We start from the raw sequence: 24,971 nt of genomic DNA on the forward strand, positions 1-24,971 counted from the left end.
ATGAAGGGATAGAGGGCGTGATATATAAATTTGCAGATGATGTAAAGATTGGTAGGGTAGTTAATGATTGCCGCCAAACAGAGCTTCTTCAGAGCGACCTAGATAGACTTTAGGGATGGTCAGAAAAATGGCAGCTGTGCTTTAATCGAGCAAAGTGTAAGGTATTGTACCTGGGGAACAGTAAGCCCAAAATAACTTATACACTTGGAGTTGAATTGAAGCCGGTAGTGGAGGAAAGGGACTTGGGTGTTACAATACGGTCAGACTTTTTAAGTTCTGTCAGCATTATAGACTGGTTGCAAGGAAGGTCCATGGTGTCCTATTGATGATTTATCAAACAATTGCTAGTAGAGATAAGGACGTCATAATCCCATTATATATGGCTATTGTTAGCCCACACCTAAAGAAAGACATTGTGCTTGTTGAAAGGATCCAAAGACCCATAACTTGCCTGGTGAGATCGGCAAAAGGGTGTCCATATGAGGAAAAAGACTTCGATATGTGGGTTGCAGAGCTTGGAAACTAGGCACCTTAGAGAAGACTTGATTGAGGTGTTTAGTGCGTAAGCAAAATGAATAAGGATGAAATTTTCATGGTTATATATGATTCTAGAACAAGGGGCCACAATTTCAAGTTATTGGGGGGGGGGGAGATGTTTAGACTGGATTCCAGCAAGTTTTATTTTAGCCAGCGAGTTATAAATTACTGGAATAAGTTACCTACAAGGGTGGCAGAGGCTGACAGTCTGGGGAAATTCAAAGGTCAGCTGGATAATTACCTACGGGAGGAGGGAAATGCATAGGTTGTCTATTTCCTTTTCTCTTATTGATTATTATTAACTTTTAAAATTTTTTTTCCTTCTTATTATTTTTTTAAAATTTTATTATTTTATTTTTTTTTGGCTGGTTTTTATTTTATTATTATTATTATATACATATATTTTTTGGCTTCCTTGCACCACATGGCCATTGCTAATAAGAATACAGTCAGTTCTCGTATAACACGTGTTTACACTACACGATTTCAATCATACACAATTTATAAATAGGGGAACGATATCGTATATAACATGAACCGAATTCGCTTATGCACGATTCGCCTTTGTGTTTACAAGAAATGGCAATTGAACGCGGAATCACCCCAACTGAACGCAACACGATAGGAATGAAGAGAAGATTCTGAAAACGTATTTATGTTTTTTTTTTATATCAGTGAAGGGGAAGCACATTTCACCAAAATAAGGTCAAAACCCATACAATTCCAGCTATCAGTATTATCGCAAATGCAATTAGATCGAGTTTACTACCAGTTTATAACAGATTCCACTAGCAGAAACGCAACTGGAAATTGTTTTTATTATTTTATGGTAGTAACCCGCAGAAATGTGCTTTAGTAAAATGTGAGGTGTTAATAGTGTATACGGTGTTGTTTATTCAGTTCCGACATGCGCACAGCTTTGTTTACGTATATCAAGCATGCCTCCTCATTTTGTAATTGTACTTTATTCCCTACAAATGAGTAATATTCTTAAAAGGTGTGAAAAGGAAGCATCCTGGTGAAGATTCAGAGAGAAAAAGAAAAGCAATATCGATAAACAGAGGCAGACCGGGTCAAATATTCTTACCAGGGAAAATTTGTAGTGGCCTCATACTATGGTTTATGGCCAAAATTACACCGGCCTCCGGCTCACCGGGGTTTCCCCGGTAAGGCTTATGGCCAGTCCGTCTCTGTCGATAGAGAAAAAATATGAAATTGTGAAACGCTTTGAGCGAAATGAAAGACCATGTGATATTGCACGTGCTACAGCCCTAAATGAGGCAATGCCGAGAATTAGAAAGATGCATAAAAACAACTTTCATAGCAGGAACAACTCAAAATGTAATTAAAATCCATTAGATCAAGACACAAAGAATTGGAAGAGATGGAACGGCTGTCATCTGTTTAAATAGAAAATCAAACAAAAAACAAGTTTGCTTATGACAGAAGCAAAAACATTAGCAATATTTTATTATGTAATAGTATTTTATTTAATACGTATCGTAATAAAATACGTAATAGTATTTTATTTAATACGTATCGTAATAAAATACGTAATAGTATTTTATTTAATACGTATCGTAATAAAATACATAAGTATTTTATTACGATAATTTATTGTGTTTGGTAATGTTTTGGTTACAAATGTGTGTGTTCAATCTTGGGTGGTCGGCACCTAACCCTATTTTTCCCATAGGGCCTGTTGTTTATATTGCATGATTTTGCATTGCACAAGGGTTTCTAGGAACACAACTATCGTGCTATACGAGGACTGACTGTACTGTACTAAAGTTGTGTAATGACAAGTAATAGATTTTTTCAAGTTATGCAAAAAAAAAAGTGTAGTACGAGTATTTTTGTTCAAACTACTTCAGATTATTTTATTAGTTGGGAGGCAAACTCAATTAAGACAGCTGACAAAAAAAAAAAAAGAAAAGAAGAGCAACAGTGCAATACAACATGGAGTTCTCTCAAAATGTTGACTAGAATAGCTCATGGCATCCTGAAAGTCTCTCTCTCTCTCTAGAAAACCAAGCACTGTTCTAGGTAGAAACTAAGATGTAATTATTCCATTATACAAAGCCCTGTTAGACCTCATCTTGAAGTGCTGTATACAAGTTTGGAACTCCAATTTCAGAAAGGATATTACATAAAAACAAACTTTACATCACTAGTATAAACCAACTATTGATTAATAAAATGAAACAATATTATATCACATGCAGGAAACTGCTATAATTGCAACTTGTGCAAATGGTATAATATCTAGTAGTGTTTAATCTGATTATTCAGTAAGAAAAGATAAATACAGACAGCATATAAGGAAATTCTCTTTTAGACAAAAGGTTTATTAACTGTTGGAATGAAATCTTTTCAGAGATAAACAATGGGCAGAATAGACAGAAAAAAAAAAAAAAAAGCTGAAACTACATTTATTCTGTGCCTGAAATTAGATCTTTAAAATCTGTATCGAAAACCATGTGATACAAGCATGAGAATTCATTACTGTTGCTGGTTTCATTTATGAAGCCGGATAAGAAGAAACTGTGATGAAAAAGGTCAATGCCTATCTGAACAAATAAGGTGGATATACACAAATTGTAACAACTCTTACCGAATGTCCTTTAAAACAAAACTGTTTTTGTGAGATGCACTTTTCCAAAGGTACTTCTAACTAAAAGTGTAGTTATTATTTTTTAATATTTAAAAAACATTACTTGGACACTAGCAATACAGCTTAATGAAATTCTGCAATTTATTCATGCTTCCCCCCAATTTTAAATACAGTTATTTCAGATACATACCTTGGGCTGTAATACAGTAGTTTTTGGTTTCTGTGTATTACCTTCATCAGTACTAGATAAAAGATCCCGAGATGACTGATTTGATAACACGGATAAATCTGAATGTGCTGGGCTCGCAGATACAGAATAAGAAATGTTTTTTTGTTCTGGCTTTTTCTGTTCTACATTTTCTGTATTAACAGTTGTGGTGGAAGGCGATTTGGAACTAGTTAATCCAACAGGCTGAAGAACAGTTGATTGTGGATGTACAGGCTGTGGCTGCAATGGAGGTAGTGATTGTTGTGGAACAGTTACAACAGCTTGTACTTGGGAAGTCTGAGAAGTAAGATAGCCTTGTTGAGGCTGCTGAACTTGGGAATATGCAGAATGTTCTGCCATAGGTGCTACATTTGGCTGCACAGTTACTGCTGTCTGATTTTGATAGTACTGTCTGTTATACTGATATGCTGAGTATGAATAGCCTTGTGAATAAGTTCCATAAGAAGCAGCAGATGTCTGTTGCTGGGGTATATAAATTTCACTTGCTGAACTAACATATGCACTTTGTGGTATATTCTGGTAACTATAATTCGTTGCTAACTGAGCAGTATTAGTTGCAGAAGGTTGTGTATAAACTGCTTGTGCTTGAGAATTATGAGAATATCCTATAGTACTAGTAAGGTGAGCAGGTTGTTGTCCAAATGTAGAATTTGCATTATGGCTATACTGATTTCCATAGACTTGATTGTAGGATGCTACCTGATTATAGTGCCTAGCAGAATTATCAGCAAAGCCAGTATTTTTTGCTACTGCTTGGTTGTAATTTGCTGTTACTGCTGGGGAATTTGCGGTACCACCAGCTGGTGAATAGTTATATGGGTAAGTATTTGGTACTCCATTATATCCACTTTGTGTCTGAGATGTAACTGAATATGACTGGCTTTGTGGACTACCAGTATATGTTTGTTGATACGATGTAGAAGACTGAGGATAGAGATTAGTTGACTGTGTTGGGGTGAAGTTAGCTGCTAATTGGTGGCTTGACCCTGAATGAGAAAGCATATGAGGCTGTGACACTGCCTGATTATTTGACTGAGAATGATAAGCACTGGAATATGAAGAACTACTTGGAACAGATGATGCAACTCCAGCTTCAGAGGAAGGATGCAATGCAGGAATACTGGAAGGCACTACTGGGGATTCAGGCTGCTGCTGCTGCTGCTGCTGCTGGCTTGTAAAAGTGGCATTCTGATACGGAACATACCCATACTGAACATATGACAAAGGCTGATTTCCCATACCTCCTTGGGTTTGAATGGGATGATGAGAACTGTGTGAAGATATTGGCTTGCTAATGCTGTTTACAGTATATGATGACAAGGCAGGTAGTGAACACTGATATGTAGTGGTCTGCTCTGAACCAACAGGTGCAGGTCTAACACCAATTCCAGAAGTATCAGCTGAATCTTGATGGGGAATCGCTGAACTGCCTATCTGGTTATGGTAAGCAGTAGCACTTTCTAGCTGTTGGTGTGTACTGCCAGTATTCATGCCTTGAATGGCTGCTGCAGGCAGAGTGGCTGTATTGACAATGGTGCTTCCAATACCAAGTGAAGCGGGTGGTGAGACAATAGGAGTTTCAACTTTTGCAGGATAAGGAGCTGAAGCCTGAATGGGAATAGCACCAGGAAGGGAAGAAACTGCTTGTCCGGATGCATCAACAAATGCAGGTACTTGGGGATAAGTAGTTGCTGTCATTGCTCCAGAAAGTGGCACTCCAGATCTACCAGTCATGTAATGCAAGTAGTCTTTTAGCAGTTTAGGGCCAGATGATGAAGGGAAAGAACTACTCAGTCCTAATGGTCTTCCAGCTAAGATAACGGGGGTAAAAAAGGTTATATTTATTCATTCTCCAAAATGACTTTCAACAAACTTTCAGTTAGCATAAAACAATTCTTTACAGACAACATATTGTTAAATAGCACAAATACAAGACAAAGAGCAAATGATATCTTGTTTTTAATAATAGAATTTTATTATTATATTAGTAAAATATGACCTTACATTACACTTTCTTGAATGTAACCTTTCCTTCTCTAATTATAAAATAACATATTAATTCATTCTAAACTGATAACATATATTAAGGCAAAAAAAAAAAAGAAAAAAAAAAAGAAAAAAAAGAAAAGTATGTATGAATAGATATATCAGATAGATAGAGTATGCATAGAGGGAGTGAAAATTACACAAAGTGCCAGTAACTAGAAGGGTAAAGATAGTAAGGTTGGGCTTCACAACTCCAGCTAACTCAGTGTGATTTAATAACTTTTTCTTTGCTTTTTTATGTCTATTATCTATTTCTACCTTTCTTCCCATTTGTAAAACTATTAGTGTATATGAGGGTGATACGAACGTTCCTACTATCCTCCTCCTATCGCTATTTTCGCCTTTATTTACTTAACTTCAAATTTCTCCCTTCCCTATCCTCAATTTAATACCTCACCCTATACCACGTGCTTGTTCCAAATTATTTAATTCTAATTTCCACAAAATTACAACATTTAACTCCTACACAAAAACTCTATATATTTTTATAAAAAACACCTTTTCCCATTCTGAAAACACTTAACTATATTTTATTCTAACCTGAACCTTATTTTTACCTTAATAATTGACACTGCTTTGGGATTCTTATGTATAAGAATGTGCTAATTTAATTTTTTTTGCTTTTTGGCTTTTCACCTTTCTTCTACTATTATGGACAAGTATAGAAATGCAGTTCCTGATACATGGACAGGTGTAGTCCCCTGATGAAATAACCTGACCATGTATCAATATTTACTACAGATTCTGCATATTTGCCATATCTGTATTCGACTTTTATCTAAATATATCCCGCCATATCTGATGATAGCTTTACCATTTTTTATTTTATTTTAATCTTATTTTATTTTTATTTTATTTGCATTGCATTTTACCTTATTGTTAATAAATTTACTTTACAGTTCACTCACCTCCTATTGGCTTTGTAATTCAGCCCATAATTTTCGTAATTCATCATAACTTCTAGGATATTAACATTCTTTTACATATCTGCTATACTTTTTTCTACTATCCTTATCCTTCTGGCACTTTGTGTAATTTTCACTCCATCTATGAATACTTTATATAATAAATCTATTCATACATACTTTATTTGTAAAATAATAAGAGGAGTTTACCTCAATATAGTATGTAGAACACTTCCGTATGATACTCTCCAGAAATATTAATATCAACGTAGAATGTATTGAGTATTACAGCTCTGATTCATACTATCTAATACATACTTTATATACTTTTGCATCTTTTAATGTTGCTTTGTGCTTTTAGGTGTATCTGTCATACCTGACATTAATTTTTCATCAACTAAAACTTTTCCATCAACTGAAACCTTTTTTTATCCACTGAAACTTTTATTTTAAAATTACACACACACACACACACACACACACACACACACACACACACACACACACACACACACGATCAAATTTATCCAAAAATTAAATATCTATAGTCTAATTTGTTTCTATATATTTTCAGTGGTGTGGTTTGGCCATGCTAGTACTAGGCTTTCTGTTTTATTATTTTTTGCTGCATAAGGACCACCGCTGTGCAAATCTATTGCATCGGCGGTTTGATCTTAGTATCATTCCGTCGTTGCATGGATTTGCTTAGCGTTTAAAATGCAGTGATTCCCCGACTATTATTGGCCTCGTGGTCCTCTGTCAAGATGGGGCATAATGGTCGGTCTATTTCATTTTATTTTAAGTTTCAGTTTATTTGGTCATGTAATGTTGTTAGTTTACGTTTCCACCATAGTGAGATTTCACATAATTTGGAAACGGGTGCCATCGAGGAGGTGCCACTAAGTTTCTTTTAATTGGCTTAATTTATAAATTATTTTAGGAACATTGCTTCAACACTACCCTTTTTTCTTTACCCCCCCTATATTTTTCTGTTATTGTTATTTTATTTGGTTCAGTTCATTTTCACTCTATTGGTTCTTATATATATATATATATATATATATATATATAAAGTTACAGTGAATGAAAAAGGTTTTAGTTGATGAAAGATGTCAGCTGAAGCAATATAACTACATGATAAAGCAATTCACTGCAGTGTAGCAGACGTAATAGTAAGCTGCGAAGAAATGCAAAACAGTGGGAAAATAGTGACCTCTATTGTAGTATTTAGAATACAAGTGTATGGAGATAATTTAAAATTAGCAACGGAAAAAGAAATATGATTGGAATAGTATGACTTTATCATGATAAAGTCATACAAAATTAAACACATTACAATTAATAGATAAATAGTGTTGTACAATACAGTGGCAAAAAACATACTCGTTAGACCAAATGACCAAAAGGGCAACAAGGTTAGTGAACGGAATGAAGGGTTGCTCTTACGAAGAAAGGCTTAAGTTTTGCAAATTACAGTGTCTGGAGACTAGGCACCGGCGAGGTGATCTGATAGAGGTGTACAAAGCCTTGAATGGGTTGAGCATGCTCAATGCTGATGGGATACTGCCTCTTGCTCAGAATAATCACCTGAGAGGGCATAAATTCAAATTGAGGAAAGACAGATGTAGGATAGATGTGCGGAAATTTGCCTTTAGCCAGCGGGTAGTTGGTTGATGGAACAGACTTCCATCCCTTGTTGTGGAAGTTGATAGCCTAAATAAATTTAAGGCTCAGCTGGACAGGTATTTCGAACGAACGGAGGGGTGAAGTGGAAGGAAGTTTTTTTTTTTTTTTTTTTTTTTTTTGGCTGATGCTGCATAAGCTTGCTTTCTTGCATCATATGCCTCTACTAATGCTACGTTATATTAAGCTGAATAGTCTTATATAAGGGAATGATTGTTAACGAATCAGAGTATAGAAAACAAGAATCATCAAATGTTTTGAGATATAAATAGATCAATAATTATAATCTATAGTCCAATTTTCCAAGAAAATACATCCAAGGAAAAAGAATTAATTTAAATCCCATGAAATAAGTAACACGTGACTTAAGATCCAATTATAAAAGAACAGGAAATAAGTCCACGTATATGAAACAATTCCAAGGACACAACTATACTATGGAAGAACATGAATTAATTCCATGTATATAAATCTAGATGAATCCACAGGTGTGAATTCACTGTGGAAAGAATAGTAAATGAATCCAATGATAAAGCATCAGTTGACATATCCAATGGTAGTGCAACTAATGTAATTAATGGTAGTGTAAGCCTAGTTGCTTTTTTGATTACTATCCTGAATACTTCCCATTTAGAATTTGCTGTTGGTCCCACTGCACACAATTTAAAAACTGTTTGAGACATCTGTAATCACTCTTATGAAAGCAAATACCTTTCCCTTTATAGGCCCACTCTTCCCTGTACAGCTGTTCAGTATATTCATCACAGTTGTTAGGTCCATAACACTCCTATTCTCAACTTTGTTTTCCCATTGCTTATATCACACTATTCAAATTCAGCATCACTTATGTCTGAGTGACACCACATCTCCATTATTCCTACAATGTCTGCATTCAACGACAGTACTTCAAATTCATCAATTTATTTACAATGCTTTTAGCATTACTGTACATGTAAGTATACATGCATCAGATCTTAGTTACCCTAACACAATCCATGTATTCATTTGTTCCGTGATGCCCACAGCAAGGCCTAAAATCCCAGACACCTTGCTTTCCAGGCTGTTGCATGCACCAATAGTAGCATTGCAAGAATCACTTGCACCTCTGACTAATGCAAGAATCACTTGCAGACTAATAGTTTAGCTAGAGCTGCAGGCACCTCTAGTTAAACTATTAGTCTGTGTATCCCCCCTCCAAGCTAGCAGTTTCCAAACCGACTTATCACTGCCTCGATAGCATCAGCAAATAATCGTGCACCCCTTCTATTCAAGTGTATCTCATCCCTGTAAAAACAGTCTCTCCTACTAACAAGCACAGACCATGCTGAGAAAAATTCTATCCCATGGGTCTTGCGCATTCTCACCAAGGCCAAATTGACAAGGCTCTCGACAGGTATGACAGAACTGATATCCTGCTAGGATTTTCAAACTGTATTTAGAGTGTACTGGGATTGGACCAACGGTAAGAAACATCCAGTTAAGAGCAACCCTGTAACCATAGACAGCTTGTTGATATCAGAGGACAATGGTGAGTGAAAAGAATTATGTGGCCAAACAGAGGGATCCTAGTCAATCAAATGACACTGCGGTACAAGCGATGTGCAAAGGGGTATATTGGAATGCACAATGCATCAGGTCCTTCACAGACTGGAAACAACAACAACACAATAGGCTTCCATCTGTTGTGGAAGTGGATGGCTTGAATAAATTCAAGGAAGAACTAGACAAATTCTTGGAGGGTAAGGATGGGTAAAGTGAGTTTTTTTTTTTTTTTTTTTTTTTTTATAATACCATATGCATCATCACTGATGCATATGGTATTATAAAAAGTACTGGTTTTACTACTTTTTATAATTAAGTAGTAATTTTACATTCCTTGGATTTCTGGATATACATACAACAATATTTCTGGAATATTGTTGTGTGTGTGTGTTTTTTTTTTTTTTTTTTTAATGGCTTCTGTCTCCACAAGTACAACTGAAAGATAACTATTCTCTTTGTAGATGGTGAGAACAGTTTATATTTAGTGTTATGTCATTCATAGGAATTTGGTTAGTTGAATATCAAACTTTTAGCAATTATATTCCTAGAAAATAAACTATAAATCAAAAGGATATAATAGGGAATTAAGATCCTGATATATCTACAAGCCTGATATGTTTTTAGATCAATCAATATCAATATATTGCCAGTTGACAATGAATGACTATAGTTAAAATCTAGTATAACATACATAAGTGAGTAAAAGTGTGAATGACAAATGGTGTACCCCTTTACATCAATTACAAAGCATAAAAATATAAAATAACCAAGATATAAAGGCTAAATGTAAACAATGACAAAAATCTTCTGCACATGCAGAGTGGCTCTGACATTAATATAAATCTTAAGGATCTGCCTGTGCAGAAGCAGTTTGCAGGCTTTCAACAAAAGCCTGCAAACTGCATTATTCAAATACAAAAATTCATGTCGGTTCACATTATGTCTCCCCCAAATCCCTTTCTTTTTCTACTGCTTTTAATTCAACCGTACTACCAGTGCACAAGTTATTCTGGGGTCATTCTTCTCCAAGCTGCATTAAAACAGCTGTCACTTTTTTGACCATGCTCGAAGCCTATCCAAGTTGTCCTAAAGAAGTGCTGCTTAGTGTTGATCAATAACCACTCTACAAATCTTGACATCACACCTATCTTTTCAATATCATTTAAGAAAATCAGAATCAACAGTGGTCCCAATCTGTTTTCAGCCTGGACTGCACAGGCTGAAATTTAAGAATTTTACCTGGCCTGACCCAATCTGTACGTGATTGCATTTCACTGTGAAACCAATTCCCCATTTCATCCACATTTCAACACGTTTTATTTAGCTCTATTGAATAGTCTGTTTATAATAATACAGCACTTCCCCTTTCTCTAGTACTAATCGAGCATACCTAGTCCATGCATTGTCTTCGAATGCAACACGAACATGCCAGATAAAACAGAAAGCCAGATAGAACAGAAAGGCAAACAGAAAGCCAGATAGAACAGAAAGGCAAACAGAAAGCCAGATAGAACAGAAAGCCAGATAAAACAGAAAGGCAATCATGCCTTTCTGTTCTATGTTTTCTCTATCATGAGTTACTTGCTAAAGCAAATAACTTTTTCTTTGGAATAAAAATAGCTCAAGGAAGCCTGAAATACTTATGTTTCATAAAGTTTGAGCCCAAATATTACCTGACCATAACTGACTCGAATGTTATCTGTGCTACTCAGTATGACCCAAGCCCATTTAAGATTTGTTCTATCAGGCCCAAATGCAGCCTGAGGGCCAAGTCCAGGACTGTGCAGACCCTTAGTGCCAGTACTGATCCTTAGGTAACATCATTTTTAACATTAGCTCAATCTAAAATGTAACCATTAATCACAGCCCTGTTCCTGCTGCTCTGCAGCCCCCCTGTGATCCACTGAAGAATCTTAACAGTGACTGCAACATGTTCCAGCTTGTATAGTAACCACTTGTACAGAACTGAGTCAAACTACAAGTTATAATGCCTTTAGCGTTTGGGGTTTTCAAAAATAACATGAGTACGGAAAAATAGTCTAAAATAAAATACAAGATATAAGGCTTAAACCAGTCTTTATAAGGCTTAAACCAGTGTTTCCCAACCTTTTATTATTTTTAAATACAATGATATGTACTTATATCATTGTATTGATACAATGGGAGACATCTTCATATTTGTACCTTCATGATGGAAGATACAAATATCTTCATATTTGTATCTTCCATTATTGCTAATAGGACTGTTGCTTACTGCAAACAACAAAAAAATATTACAGTACACCAACTACTATAATTAAAGGAATAATCATTAAATTACAAAGCAACAAAATCATTTGGTCTGTATGAATGAAAGGTAGTAACATTTCTGCCTTCTTAATATGAAGAGGTTTGAATACATATATAATATAATCATATAATACTTTTACAATCTACTTTGTGTTATCATTTTTCTCTTTACTTATAGGAAGCAGAACTGAATCAGCAGCAACCCCTGCTTATGGCAGACTGACCAATAACTGTAGGTGTATTTTTTAAAATTATTTGTATATTGAAGGACACTTTTTTATTTTTTAAATGATTTTTATGTACGTAAATTTTAATATAATTTTGTCTGCTTTGGTGTATTTTTACTATTTTGGTGAAATATCATTACACAAAAAATAAACAGAAATCACAATCAGATTGCTCTAAATAATAACGTAATCTGCTTGTGCCCTGCAAGCCAAGGTCCACCTACGCTGCATGTCAACATTATTTTTTTTGCAGAACCACCTTCTGCTACTGTTTGAAACAATCGTATTCAGAACTGCATAAGCAAAAACTTCAGAAAGATCTACAAGCAAGTGCCATAAAAAAGTTACCACCAAGCAATCAAGGAAAATATAAACATTCAACTATTCCTTCTCGAATTTTTCAAAAAAGTAGAGATGAATTCAGTTGGACTTATTTGAAGCATCTGACACAGATGGAGTTTTGCAAAGCTTATCTACTTTCTAATTTTTCTGAATAACTGAGGAAGAAATTTTACAAATGTGGTGAGGCTTGGAACTTCGAAATTATTTTAAAAATCATATCCAAATTATATTCAAACTCTAAGAAAAATCCACAGGGTACTATGTATCATATTAAAATTTAAATGTGTTTTTCCCTCCATATCAAAATTAAATAAAGGAAAAACTTACTTTTCTTTGCATGAGCCTCCATAATTTGTGATCTCTCTTCATCTTGGACTCTGGTTACACTGCGAACTCGTGCAAGTAGTCTAGTTAAGTTGGCTTGCAATTTTTTGTAGAACTCTAATCCTTTTTCAGCTTTAGATGTCAAATCTCCATATGCTTCATAAGAGAAAATAAGAGATGCTATCATTGCTTCACGCCTGGAAAGAGAAATAAACAAAACTGAACAAGAAAATTGTGCTAATGTGCTATACTACTTTGGTGGAAATTTATAAATGTGTTATCTTGGTTTAAGTGCTAAAATGCCCAGCTCATTTTTCTTAACTACTACGTTTGTTATAGGGTTATGTTCATTAATTTGGATGGGCATATATTGTACATTAGTGAAAAAATATGAAGCAGCAAAGTCTTTTTTTTTTTTTTTTTTTTTGGGTGGTGGGGGATTTCCTTGGTGGACTTATAACTTAGATCAAGTGTGCTGTTTTCTATGATATCTGCAATTTTTCTATTTATATATTATATCTGTTCAAACATTCATGTTTACAGGCCAATTTGATGTTGTGTGGAAAAAAAAAAAAAAAAAAAACTGAATAATTACAGTGGACTAATCCCTTTGCCCGAGTTCATTAACTACTACTTTTCTGACTTTAAGTTCACTCAGGATACCTTCTTAACCTCAGATAAGCCAGCAGTATCATATTTGTATATTAATTTAATAACAATTACCTTGGGCCCATTCTGGTAGAAAAGAGAATAATCCCTCATTACAATATATTTTTAAAAACTAGTTTCATTGCATCTTATTAAATACTAATTGTTTAATTCCTATATGAATATTAAAAATAATAAATCCAAACAGGGGAAAAAAAACATACAACAGGGTATTACAAAAATTTTTTTGTCATCACAGGAAAATTTATAATTTAATAATTACAAACTTTATATTGAATGTTTTAACTGCATTCATTGTAATTTATTACACTGGACTATCTACCCATTTAAGTTAAGAGATTACTCTTTGAAGTGTTTCTTTGGCAAAAAGTTCCCAATCTTTAATATACTTCGCATTGAGTTTTGCACATTTGGTACTCAGTGTGTCAGACATATTATGGAGGATTTCACCATGAGTTGCCTCGGTATCGCACTACTCTAAATAAAAGGCATTGCTCCAATGGAGAAGTATATTGCTTTTTATTTAAAATTTATACCACTACCGAGATCTAAGTTTTGATTCTGATTGGAGCTCTCATTAGTGGGCAGATAGGTGCATTGTGAAGACCTGAGTTGAAGTACACATGGTGAAGTGCTTCCACAATGAGATCAATGCCATTTCACTTAGTGCACAATCTCACATCTCACACATTGTGGATATACCTTGTCATTAGATTGCTGAGGTCTTTGCAATGCCTACTAGCCCACCAATGAGACTACAAACAGAGTTGAAACCTGGGTCTGAGTAGTGTCATAGACTTTAAATAAAAAGCAATATACTTTGCTATCAGAGCAGTGTCTTTTATTTTATAGTGCAATACCAGGCAACTTGTGAAGAGCCTCCACAATATGCAATCAATGCACTAAGTAGCTTACTAGTTTACTCGTAGCTATATATAGAAAGAGACTATGCTCAATAGGTACAATAACTTTATACAACTTCTACAGCTTGAGGCTTTTGCCCTAAACCAGTGGTGTTCAAACTATTCCCTTACAGGGGGTATAGTTAAAGTTAGATTTGTTTAGTGGGTCACACTGAGTGATTCAACAAAAATTAGTAGGTTACATTTTCCATATCTTGTTACATGTAAAAGAAAGTTTATATTTTCATGTTACTGTTTTTTATTTTTAGGCTATATATATAAAAAATGCAAATTCCCAACACTTTTATGTGCAACAAATCTATGTCAGTAATTTATTTTTTAGATTTTATTAAAATTATGACTGACTTTTGTTTTGTAAAAAAATACAGGGGGTCCCCAGTATCCGAGTATTCATTATCCGCAGTTACAAGAATTTGAAAATTAAAGAATTAAAGCTTTTTCTTTGAGAAAATTGACCAAGTACTTGAATATTTTTTGTAAGAATGATCATCTTCGTGATCATGCAACAAAAGTTAAGTGCAAAGTTAAAGACATAACTAAATGCTAAAACACAATTTTATCTGAAAAAATATGGCAAACCCCCCCCCCCGACAAAACTCTGGATTCGTTCTTTATTCATACAACTGAAAAATAGCATAACTCCAAATAAACTTTATTTAACCTTACATTGTGCAATATATTACATTTTTTTATATTACAATAAAACATGTCTAATAAAATAATTTTCTCATTTTTCAGTTCCTTCATCCATTTTTTACTATGTACAAATACATAATAAACATTACCATATAATATTGGTGTAGACAACTCTTACAAACCATTCACCTTTGCTTTCATGTTCTTGTCGATGCATCCTGATGATGATGAAGTCCTAACCAAACCATTTTTTTGGTTAATTTTATCAAGCAAGATGTAATTTTCAGTTTTCTCACCTTAACCAACTGAAATGAACTTTCCACCCTGCCAATCGAAGAAGCCACTAATGACCTTGCTGCCCATCTGACAGTAACGGCCATTCAAGGAGCTTCAAAAACCACCAGAATCTCCAAATGGACAAAACCGTGGTTCTCAAGAGACCATGGTTCCCACCTTCCTAGATAAGCAGCGCATACTTTCAGGAAATGGAAGAGTTCTGGAACCACACATGATTTTATTAACTTTAAAAAGAAACGTGCATTTTTCCTGAAGCAAAAACGACAAGCCAACAATAGATATATAGCTAACAAATTAGTGTGCTCAAAGTGGCCATTTGCAAAGCATCACATATTCAGATGGATGATAGCCTCTTGATCAAATAGGTGGACAATACTTTTGGTGAGAGTTCTGTAAAGGAGGAATCTAATTGTCCCCTTTCCATCCCTTTATGTGATTTGACTCTCCTGTCTACTCTTAATATCACGAAGGAAAATCTGATGAAAGTTATCAACCAATTACCAAACAAAGCTATCGTTGGGTCTAATGGATTTCCCTTGTTTACCATTAAAATATCCCGTGTCTCCATTGTGGATGTTCTTTTACATATCTTCAAGGAAATTTTGAGAACACCCACTGTGCCCGAAATTTGGACACACTACTGCGTCAAACCCATTTAAAAGAATTCGAGGCCTAAAACTGTGAAGGAGTTTCACCCGATCTCAGTGGGCTCTTCGCTTCTTAAAGTTTCTGAAAAGCCAATCCTAGCGCAACATATTGAGCACTGTTTTCATTGCAGACCTTGCCACCTTCACAGCGTTATCCCTGGGAGATCTACTACCACCAATCTCCTCAAACACTGTTTCACATACAGGAAGCTTTGAATTCTTGAATGCAGCTTGACAATTTTTCTTGATGTTAAATCTGCATATGATAGGATTTCCATCACATCTTTACTTAACATCCTGAAGAACTACTTCAAGCTCTCTGATAACCTCCTCTCTGTATTAAAAAAAAAAAAAAATTTTGCAGAAAAGACGACTCCTTGTTGAGCACAATGGTCTCTCATGATCCTTTACATTTTCTCAGCAGGGCCGTTCGCAGCAGCTTTGGAACCTCTGCTAGCAAATTTCCAAAACACAACATCATATGCCGGTGATCTGAAGCTTTTCAATTCTTTTAGATCAGCCAGAGCAAGCTCTCTCTATCCAAAGAGCTGCAACAAAACAAATCTCTGAGATAAGCACCTTTCTTCAATATACTGGTCTTGAACTAAATGCCGAAAAATCTGCCTGGATGACATTTACAAAAAAAGGAGAAGAATAATCCCAATGCACATCTCTATAAATGGATACCAAATTAAACTTGTCAACTCTCAACAAGGATTGATAGGATCCCAGACCTAGGCTTGGTCTGGGATTCGAACCTGTCTTTTCAGGAGCACTTCAAGGAAGCTAGAAAAATTCTTCTCAGCCCTTTGGTCAGCTTGATAGGAACTGGTGGGTTACCACAATAGCAAGCTGACAACTAAGTACAGTATATCCGATATTGTTTAGTACCAGTAGCCCGCTATGCATCTGAAACCTAATCCTGTGCCCCTCCAACCTACCTGTGGCAGTTCTTGGGGATTGAGTATTGGCTTCTTCGATCCTTCAATAGGACTTCAGGACATCCCCTTACTATCTCTCTAAGGGTATACTACATCGCCTGCATGGAATGACCTGAATGACCCCTTGGAAGCAAATCGTCATCATTCAATATAATTACCCTCTCTAAGCTCATTTACAGTAAACTAGACACTCCCAGCATTGATAGCCTCATCATCCTGCCCAAGAATAACAGAAGGATAAGTAACTGGCAAACGTCTGTGATCTGACCTGCCCTCAACCAAATCAGCTCACACTCAGTCATATGTTCCTAGCAAACACAATTGGACTTCTCATTGACTTAAACATCAACCCTGAGGCAAGTTGCGTAGACAAGGCCTACAGAACAAAAGTTTTTGTAGATACCTAAGCTATCTTGCAATTTTGGACCTTCATTTCACCATCGTCCTACATGGCTTCTGTAATTGAGGATGATCTGTGCTCCTTCTCCTGTTCCAGTCAGCCTACAGCATCCTGCCGACATCCCCACACTCTGCTTGGACAAACACCGACCGTATATATTGAGCATTTATGTTGAATATAATGTCTTCAGCTTGTATCTTTATATATTTTATATTACCCAATATAGATTTTGTATTGTATGTTATGGTTTTGTTTATCCTCCTAGCATTTGATTGCTGTCTAGGGGTGAATGAAACTTTTACTTTATCTGAATTAAATAAAAATAAATAAAGAAAGAAAAACTAGGGTAGTAGTGTGAAAGGCATCGTTTCATCTATATCTCATATTGTGCTCATCCTTCACAATGAGTTGCCCATATATTGCACTTCACTAATAGAGAAGACTATTAGTGAAGTGCATGATATCGTTACTTATTCTCAGTTGGCACCACCCAGACGGCACTGCTTGCGAAATGTCATGGGATAAGAAACTGTGTTATCCACATACTGCCCCTATTAGACTTAGGAAAGCAAAAAGGTGTAGAAAAGTGATAATAGGAGAGGAAGAGGAAGAAATGCTGTCGAAAGAACAAAGAGACGGTTACTCCCACTCACTCACTGAACTAAATCACTCATGAATCCCCCAAATAGGCAATGCTTTCCCATCCTTCACAAGGAGTTACCATGTATTGCACTACCTTGAATAAGTAATGCTTCACCAACAGAAAAGACTACTGCTACTTATTCTCGGTGGGCACCACCACCCAGATGGCACAGTTTCAAAGCTAGTTGGCTTTTCAATGGTGGGTGAAAAGCCAACTAGCTTTGAAACAGTGGTGTATGGGTGGTGGTGCTCACCAAGAATAAGTAACAATAGTCTTCTCTATTAGTGAAGCAGTAGTGGTGCAATACATGGACAACCCATTGTAAAGGATGAGAACCATATGAAATGATGCTTTTCACACTACTACCACAGTTTTTCTTTAGAGTTGTGTATGGTGTATCTACACCGATATTATATAGATATAGAATCTTAAACTCTTAAAATATTATGCCTAGTTGCACTTAGTTTTATTTAAATAATAAACATAACGAAAATTTAGTCCTTGTTTTAAGTGGAATTTTCTGGAACCTCACTTTTGTTTTCTTAAAAACAAATAAATCAGTCAACTACTGAGCGCCGGGTACTCAGAATGAAGGGTCTATTGTCACGAATGGTTGTTAGGGTAGTATCTCAAATAGAAAGCTTTATGGTAACTGAAAAAAAGTTTCTAGTATCCCGGCTTGGCTTAAAACTGAGGAACTATTGAATCTTTCCAGTTGTTGTGAACGACAAGGGTGGGAGAAGCGACTCCAACTTTTTCCTGGAGAAGTGATTAGAGTCTTGGGGGAGAAGTGACAACAGGTGAGGGGCGTGCAAGACTGCGCAGGCGTCTCCCCACCACAGCTGCCTCAACACTGGCCCTCTGAGTACCTCCTTGCCGGGACAACTCCAGCTTTGAAAATTATTAAAAAATACTTCTCATCACAAAATTTATAAATGACCTTTATGGAATTATTAACTAACTATTTAGCAACCTTTTTGTCACCAAAAGGAGTTACTTAGTACAAAGAAATGCACTATCGAAGTGCAATAAAAAATTGTTTTTTTAATTTTAACACAAAAAGTAAATGATAGATTTCAATTGGAATAGTTTTCCCTTGATAAGCATCAAATAACACATAGCCAATGTGATTTTTAAATTTTTAGCTCCATTAGTGACGGAAATAGGGGACGCAAAAATTACTCACATTTTTTTGTCTGGTGCCGCCATTTTTTAATTTTAAAAATATTTTAAACCTACTCGTTGAGCTCTTTCCAACAGTGTATAATAAGCTTTAGGTAGTCGACAACAGTTTTGTCCCCTCACATTTTACCCCCCATTTCTCAGACAAATTTTTCTTGTTGTTATTTGGTTTTTAGGAGCATTAGCAACTAAGACCATATGGCTCCGGGGATATGCGGTGGTCATTCCCTGACCTTTCCGCATCCTCCGTATTTGGTACAAATTTTTGTAAACAACGATCAATATGCCGTTATGTTGGCCCACATGATGTACAAACCCATGCAAAATTTCAAGTCAATAGGTTGAGTGGTTCCAGAGATACAATGCTGTGACAGACGGACAGACAGACAGACAACCAAGTGACGTTCCTTCGTTAGACTACGGACCCTAAAAACCTTACTTTTTGTCTTTAAATGCTAACTTTAGAAAATTTTCAACCTGAAAAAAATCACTGCCTTTCAATATTAAGGTGAATGATGCAGTCTCCTTATACACCAAACACAGTGCTTTTTTGTTGTACTCAATGAAGAAATAGTCTTCAGTCCACCTTTGATTAAAAACATGACACTCCAAAACGCCTTTCCTCTTACGGAACATTTTTAAGGATGATTTTTTAATTCAATTCAATGAACAAGTTATATCAAAATAGTAGAATTCACAATATGAAAGATTGATACGTACATAACTGCATTTAGCATATATATGACTGCGCTGGACTTTATGTACACATTTGATACAGTTGAGCTTGAGTCTGTGTACACAGTGGCGTGACTCTCTAAAATGCTGTTTTTAGTTCACTTTCCAAGGGGACTGTATCCAGCCCACAGGCTGGACACTGCTGCTCTAGACTTAACTATGTCTACTTCACATTGATTAATTTGTTCTTGGACTGTCAAGGATTGCCAAATTAACATTTTTTTTTTTTTGCATGAACAAAGTAACTTTCATTGTTTCTTTCTTGCTGACTTATGCTCACTTTATGCTTTATTTATAATGAAATTCTTTAATTTTTTTTAATGAGAGAAACTAAGTCTTAATGTACTTATCCATTTTGCTTTCATAGCTTATTAAGAATTGATAACTTGTTTGATTATAATATATTGTGAGAATTTATACATATTTAGGATTTTACTGTTGTCAGCAGAACAGCTATAAATTCTGCACCTTCAAGCCAGAGTGGCCTTTAAACAACTATACTGAACCACCCATTGGGCCCTGACTGTTGTAGTTTCAGAGCCTATTTTTAATTATTATTTTGCCTATTTGCCTGTTTTTTTTTCATATTTTGCTGCCAAAATATGTGTTTTAATAATAACTAAAGACGATGACTAAAACCTGCTTAAAGAAGTAGGCTGCATACTAACTGAATTCAATTCTGTTACACTTAAATTAATATAAATTGGGAATGGCTTGATCAGAGAAATTAATATACAATTTCAAAAAAGTGTTATTGCCAATTATCATAATCAGTATGTTGACTATGATAAGCAAAATTTGCAAAGTACATAAAATTTAGGAACTGTAACTAACTTTCTGAGTATCTCAGCAGTTGCCTTTCTCCTCTCAGCATATCGTGCATTTGCCTGAGTAAGTGCAAGGAGGATGTTGTCTTGGGCAGCAAGATTCTGTTCTAGAAATGAAATGTGTTGATCATGCTTCTTTAATTCATCATCAAAGACTTTCTGCAATGTAAAGGATATCAGATAAAAAAATTAATCCTAAAAACAGAATGTTAAAAGAATGTACTTAAAAATACTTTCATAAAAATTACATTACTCTGAATGAAAAAGTAAGCATCTACCTACCTATATATAAATATTTACTTATGAAACCTATATACATAGGTATTTTTCCTTCTGGCCAATGTGTCATAGCAGGATATGTAAGCCTAAATACTGCTACTCTGCATCTATATTCACTTATATTTGTGTGTGTATTATCCACTGTATGCTCAAAAATGTAAGAAGATTATAAATGCAGACAGTTATTAAACGAGAAAAATGGCAACATAACAAAGAACATATAATGGCAGCACTAGGCTATCTTCTGATGTGCATTGTCTATTACTTGTATAACGTGAGCAAATGCTAGCAAAGTGCCAACATGTCTTTTGAATTTTGCCTAAACAAGTGAAAATGGAATCAACTAGAGAACACTATTGTGTCAATAGGATTTGTATTAATCAAAAGAAAGTTGCTTCAGAAACGTTCGTATGATGCAAGAAGATTTGGTAAGGTAAGGAAAACATGTGCAAAATGGTTCACATTGGCATAAAACCATAGTGACTGAGAACTAAACAGGATGGTTTCAAACCTCCTAAAATGATTGTTCATGAATGTTCCAATGCTTTATGAATTTCAATAGAACACATGCATCTTGGATTGACTTAGAAATGAAATAAGTGCACAGATGATGGACTCCAAGACTGTTCCTTTATAATGTCTGGGTCTGGTATTATTTATTTATATAAAGACCATTCCCTTACACTTGAATCAAATCTCTTTTTAAATGTGAGAGAGAATCAGTAAATTAAAGATATCCAAAGTTTAACTTATTTTCATGTATATTCTGACATCACATATGCCATTGATAAGTAGGATACAAAGAAAGGGAGCAGGAATCGGCAAGTTTTGGCTTCCAGTTTGTAAACTCCAACATAATGCATGTAATATCTCAGAATGGTTTTCTTTTCTTTTCTCTTCTCAATTATTACATTATATAGTAAATCATCTTTCTTTAGTGCATTCTGGCACTGAAGAAAGATGATTCCTGTATAACAATCACTACACTTTTGGTATCTCATAGCTCAAAATGGATTATACAGGGTGTCTCAAAAATATTGGTACAAACGTTTAGGGGAGGTAGGTAACATCTAAAGGAATGTGAATCGCATAGGAACCCATAACCGGAAACGTCACCGTAAGTCGGTAGATGGCGCTGTTCATCAGTTCGCGAAAGGGAAAATTTCTGGTTTACTCATTCAAGCAGTAGTCACTGCACGAAGAGCATGCATCGATATACGAACTGTGAGCTGGCAGACATGCACCTAGTGTATGGATTAGCAGAGGGCAATGGACGAGCCGCTCAACGAATTTATGGAGAACGCTTCCCAGACAGACACGAACTGGACCACTGTTTGTTTGTGCATGTGCATCAAAATTTGTGCGATTATGGGTCATTTAGAGGTAACAGGAGTAGTGCGGGGTAGACCACGTTCGACGCGAACTCCAGCCATGGAGGAAGGTGTGTTGAATGCCATCCCGAATAATCCTACTACCAGCACACATGCCTCTGCCTCAGGAGTGTCTCGTTGAAGGGTACAGCGTGTCTGGCAAGACTATTCCTTACACCCCTTTCATCTCCAAAGGGTTCAGTTACTGCTCCCCCAAGATCATCCTGCACGTGTGGCTTTTGAGCAGTGGTCCAAGAAAGTGTTCAAGACATGAATTTTCCAGCCTATGTTTTGTTCACGGATGAGGCTTATTCAATCAGCACAATGCTCATGTGTGGGCAGGTATGGTCGGTGACTGCTTAATCTGCCCATACCTGTTACCATCCTGCATGAACTGTGCTAAATATCGGATCTTTCTTGAACAAGTCCTACCAGGGTTATTTGACGATGTTCTAGCAAATGTGAGATGCAACATTTGGTTTCAACATGACGGGGCGCCTGCCCATTATGGAAGGTGAGTTCGTGACCATTTGAACAGGCGTTTTGGGCGTTGATGGATTGGCCATGGTGGACCCGTTGCCTAGCCCCCACGCTCACCTGATTTATCGAGCCTTGATTTCTTTCTGTGGGGGGCCCTCAAATCTATTGTGTATGAATCGCCTGTGGAGACGGAAATGGATCTCGTGGCGAGATTCATCTGCGCTGCTGCTACTGTCAAAGAAACTCCAGGTGTGTTCGACAGTGTCCGCCAATCCATGCTGCGTCGGTGTCACGCATGCATCGCGTCTCATGGTGGAACCTTTGAGCATCTGTTGTAACATCATGAAATGCATCCATCTCATACTCCATTGTTAATATTATGTAAAATAAATGTTTGCCACTAATTACTGTCTTGTGTCATTTCTGCTACTACTTTCCCGTGACATTTCCGGTTATAGGTTCCTATGCGATTCACATTCCTTTAGATGTTACCTACCTCCCCTAAACGTTTGTACCAATATTTTTGAGACATCCTGTATTTATTTATACATAGTGTGGTACCACTGTCATCATCATGACTATGAGATGCCTTAAACTCTGATTACATGCTTGTACAGCGCTACATAATACATCTTAACGTTGTTTCCTACCACTAAACAATGATAAATTTGTTGCAAAATAAAAGAATATATCATTAATTCTCAACAGGGAACACCAGATGTACAATAAACAAAAAGTGGAATGGAATGCCAGTCAAACCTATCCAGTTTGTAGCCAACACTTGTGGTAAAATATGTTATTTTTTAATAAGATTTGCTGATCCCTCTAAATAAATTTTAAATGGTTATGGAAAACATCCACTCCCAGAGAGTGTCCTAGATAGTTTAAATATGTTTTTAATTTTGCCTGTAAATAAGTTAATAGGAGAGACTGCTTCTACAGGGAGGAGATACACTTAAATAGAAAGGGGGGGGGGGCGCAAGAATATTTGCTGATGCTATCGAAGCAGTGTTAGGTGGGTCGAGAAAACTGTTAGCTTGGGGGGATACAAGGCCTAATAGATTAACAGTAGCTGTTGGCAGAAGTGAAAGTGATTCTTGCACTGCTTCTATTGGAATGAGCAGCAGCCAGGAAAACAAGATGCAGGGGATTTCAGAGACTGTTGGGAGTCATTGGGTACAAGCAAACACGTGGGTTGTGTTAGGGTAGCTAAGAATAGGAATATACACCAATGCCAAGAGTTTGGTAAATAAATTTGATGAATTTGAGGTATTGGTCAAAACATCAAAGGAAGATATTGTTAGGATATCAGAGACATGGTGTCACACACATATAAGGAATGCAGAACTGGAATTTGGGGAGTACAATGTGTACAGGAAGGATAGACAGAACAGGAAGGGGAGAGGGGTTATGCTATTAGTTAAGAAACAAAATCCAAGGAAGTGCAGCCAGGAGTGTGTTATAGGCCTAATGACTCTGATGAGTATAATAAGAAACTGTACAGGGAAATAGAGTGGGCAAGTAAATCAGAGAGTCTTATAATGGGGGATTTTAATTTCCCAGATATTGACTGGAATTTGTGGGTTGGTCACTCACACACTAGCAAGGCTTTTGAGGATTTATTGGATTATTGTTTTCTACATCAGCATGTTCGGGAGGCAACTAGAGGGAGTAATACTCTTGATCTGATTATCAGTAGTGATCCTTCATGCATTAAGACTCTGCAGATAAAGGAACCACTAGGTGGCAGTGATCACAGTGTGCTGAAGTGGGATTTACTCAAAGAGGTATCTACCATCAGCGGTGAAGGGAAGGGTTTTTGCTTTTGTGAAGGCGACTACGGTGGGCTGAGACAGTATTTAAATTCTATACGGTGGAACCAACTGATGATGTTACGAACAGCAAATTCAAAATGGGAATCATTCAAAGAAATAATCTTGGAAGCTACAAGGCTTAAATATCAACTAAGAAATATTGTTCAAGGTTTAGGCCTAAATGGATGTCAGATGAATTAATGAGACATGTGGCAGAGAAGAAAAACGCGTGGGATACATATAAGCTGGTCTGAAACCAAGTCACAAAGGAGATTAGGCAGGAAAAAACAGATTATGAGAAATCTTTGGCAGAGGATGCAAAGAAAAAAAGCAAAGAGTTCATTACCTATGTAAACTCTAGAAGGAAAGGGGTGAATCAGATTGGTCCAC

General features: G+C 36.1%; 1 protein-coding gene across 2 annotated transcripts in view; it reads right to left on the reverse strand.

Moving 5' to 3' along the window:
• Nucleotides 1-24,971, reverse strand: part of mop (tyrosine-protein phosphatase non-receptor type protein myopic) — a 289,765-nt gene that overhangs the window by 98,185 nt on the left and 166,609 nt on the right. For both annotated transcript variants that reach the window (XM_090387729.1, XM_090387730.1), the window contains exons 15-17: nucleotides 20,646-20,797; nucleotides 12,742-12,935; nucleotides 3,342-5,191 (exon numbers count right to left, since the gene is read on the reverse strand). In XM_090387729.1, coding sequence (XP_090243855.1) covers nucleotides 3,342-5,191; nucleotides 12,742-12,935; nucleotides 20,646-20,797 — 2,196 coding nt within the window. The remainder of the gene's footprint in view (nucleotides 1-3,341; nucleotides 5,192-12,741; nucleotides 12,936-20,645; nucleotides 20,798-24,971) is intronic.

Source organism: Mastigoproctus giganteus, chromosome 13, assembly GCF_048544385.1.
Source record: "Mastigoproctus giganteus isolate SK-2022 chromosome 13, ASM4854438v1, whole genome shotgun sequence".
Lineage (NCBI taxonomy): Eukaryota > Metazoa > Arthropoda > Arachnida > Uropygi > Thelyphonidae > Mastigoproctus > Mastigoproctus giganteus.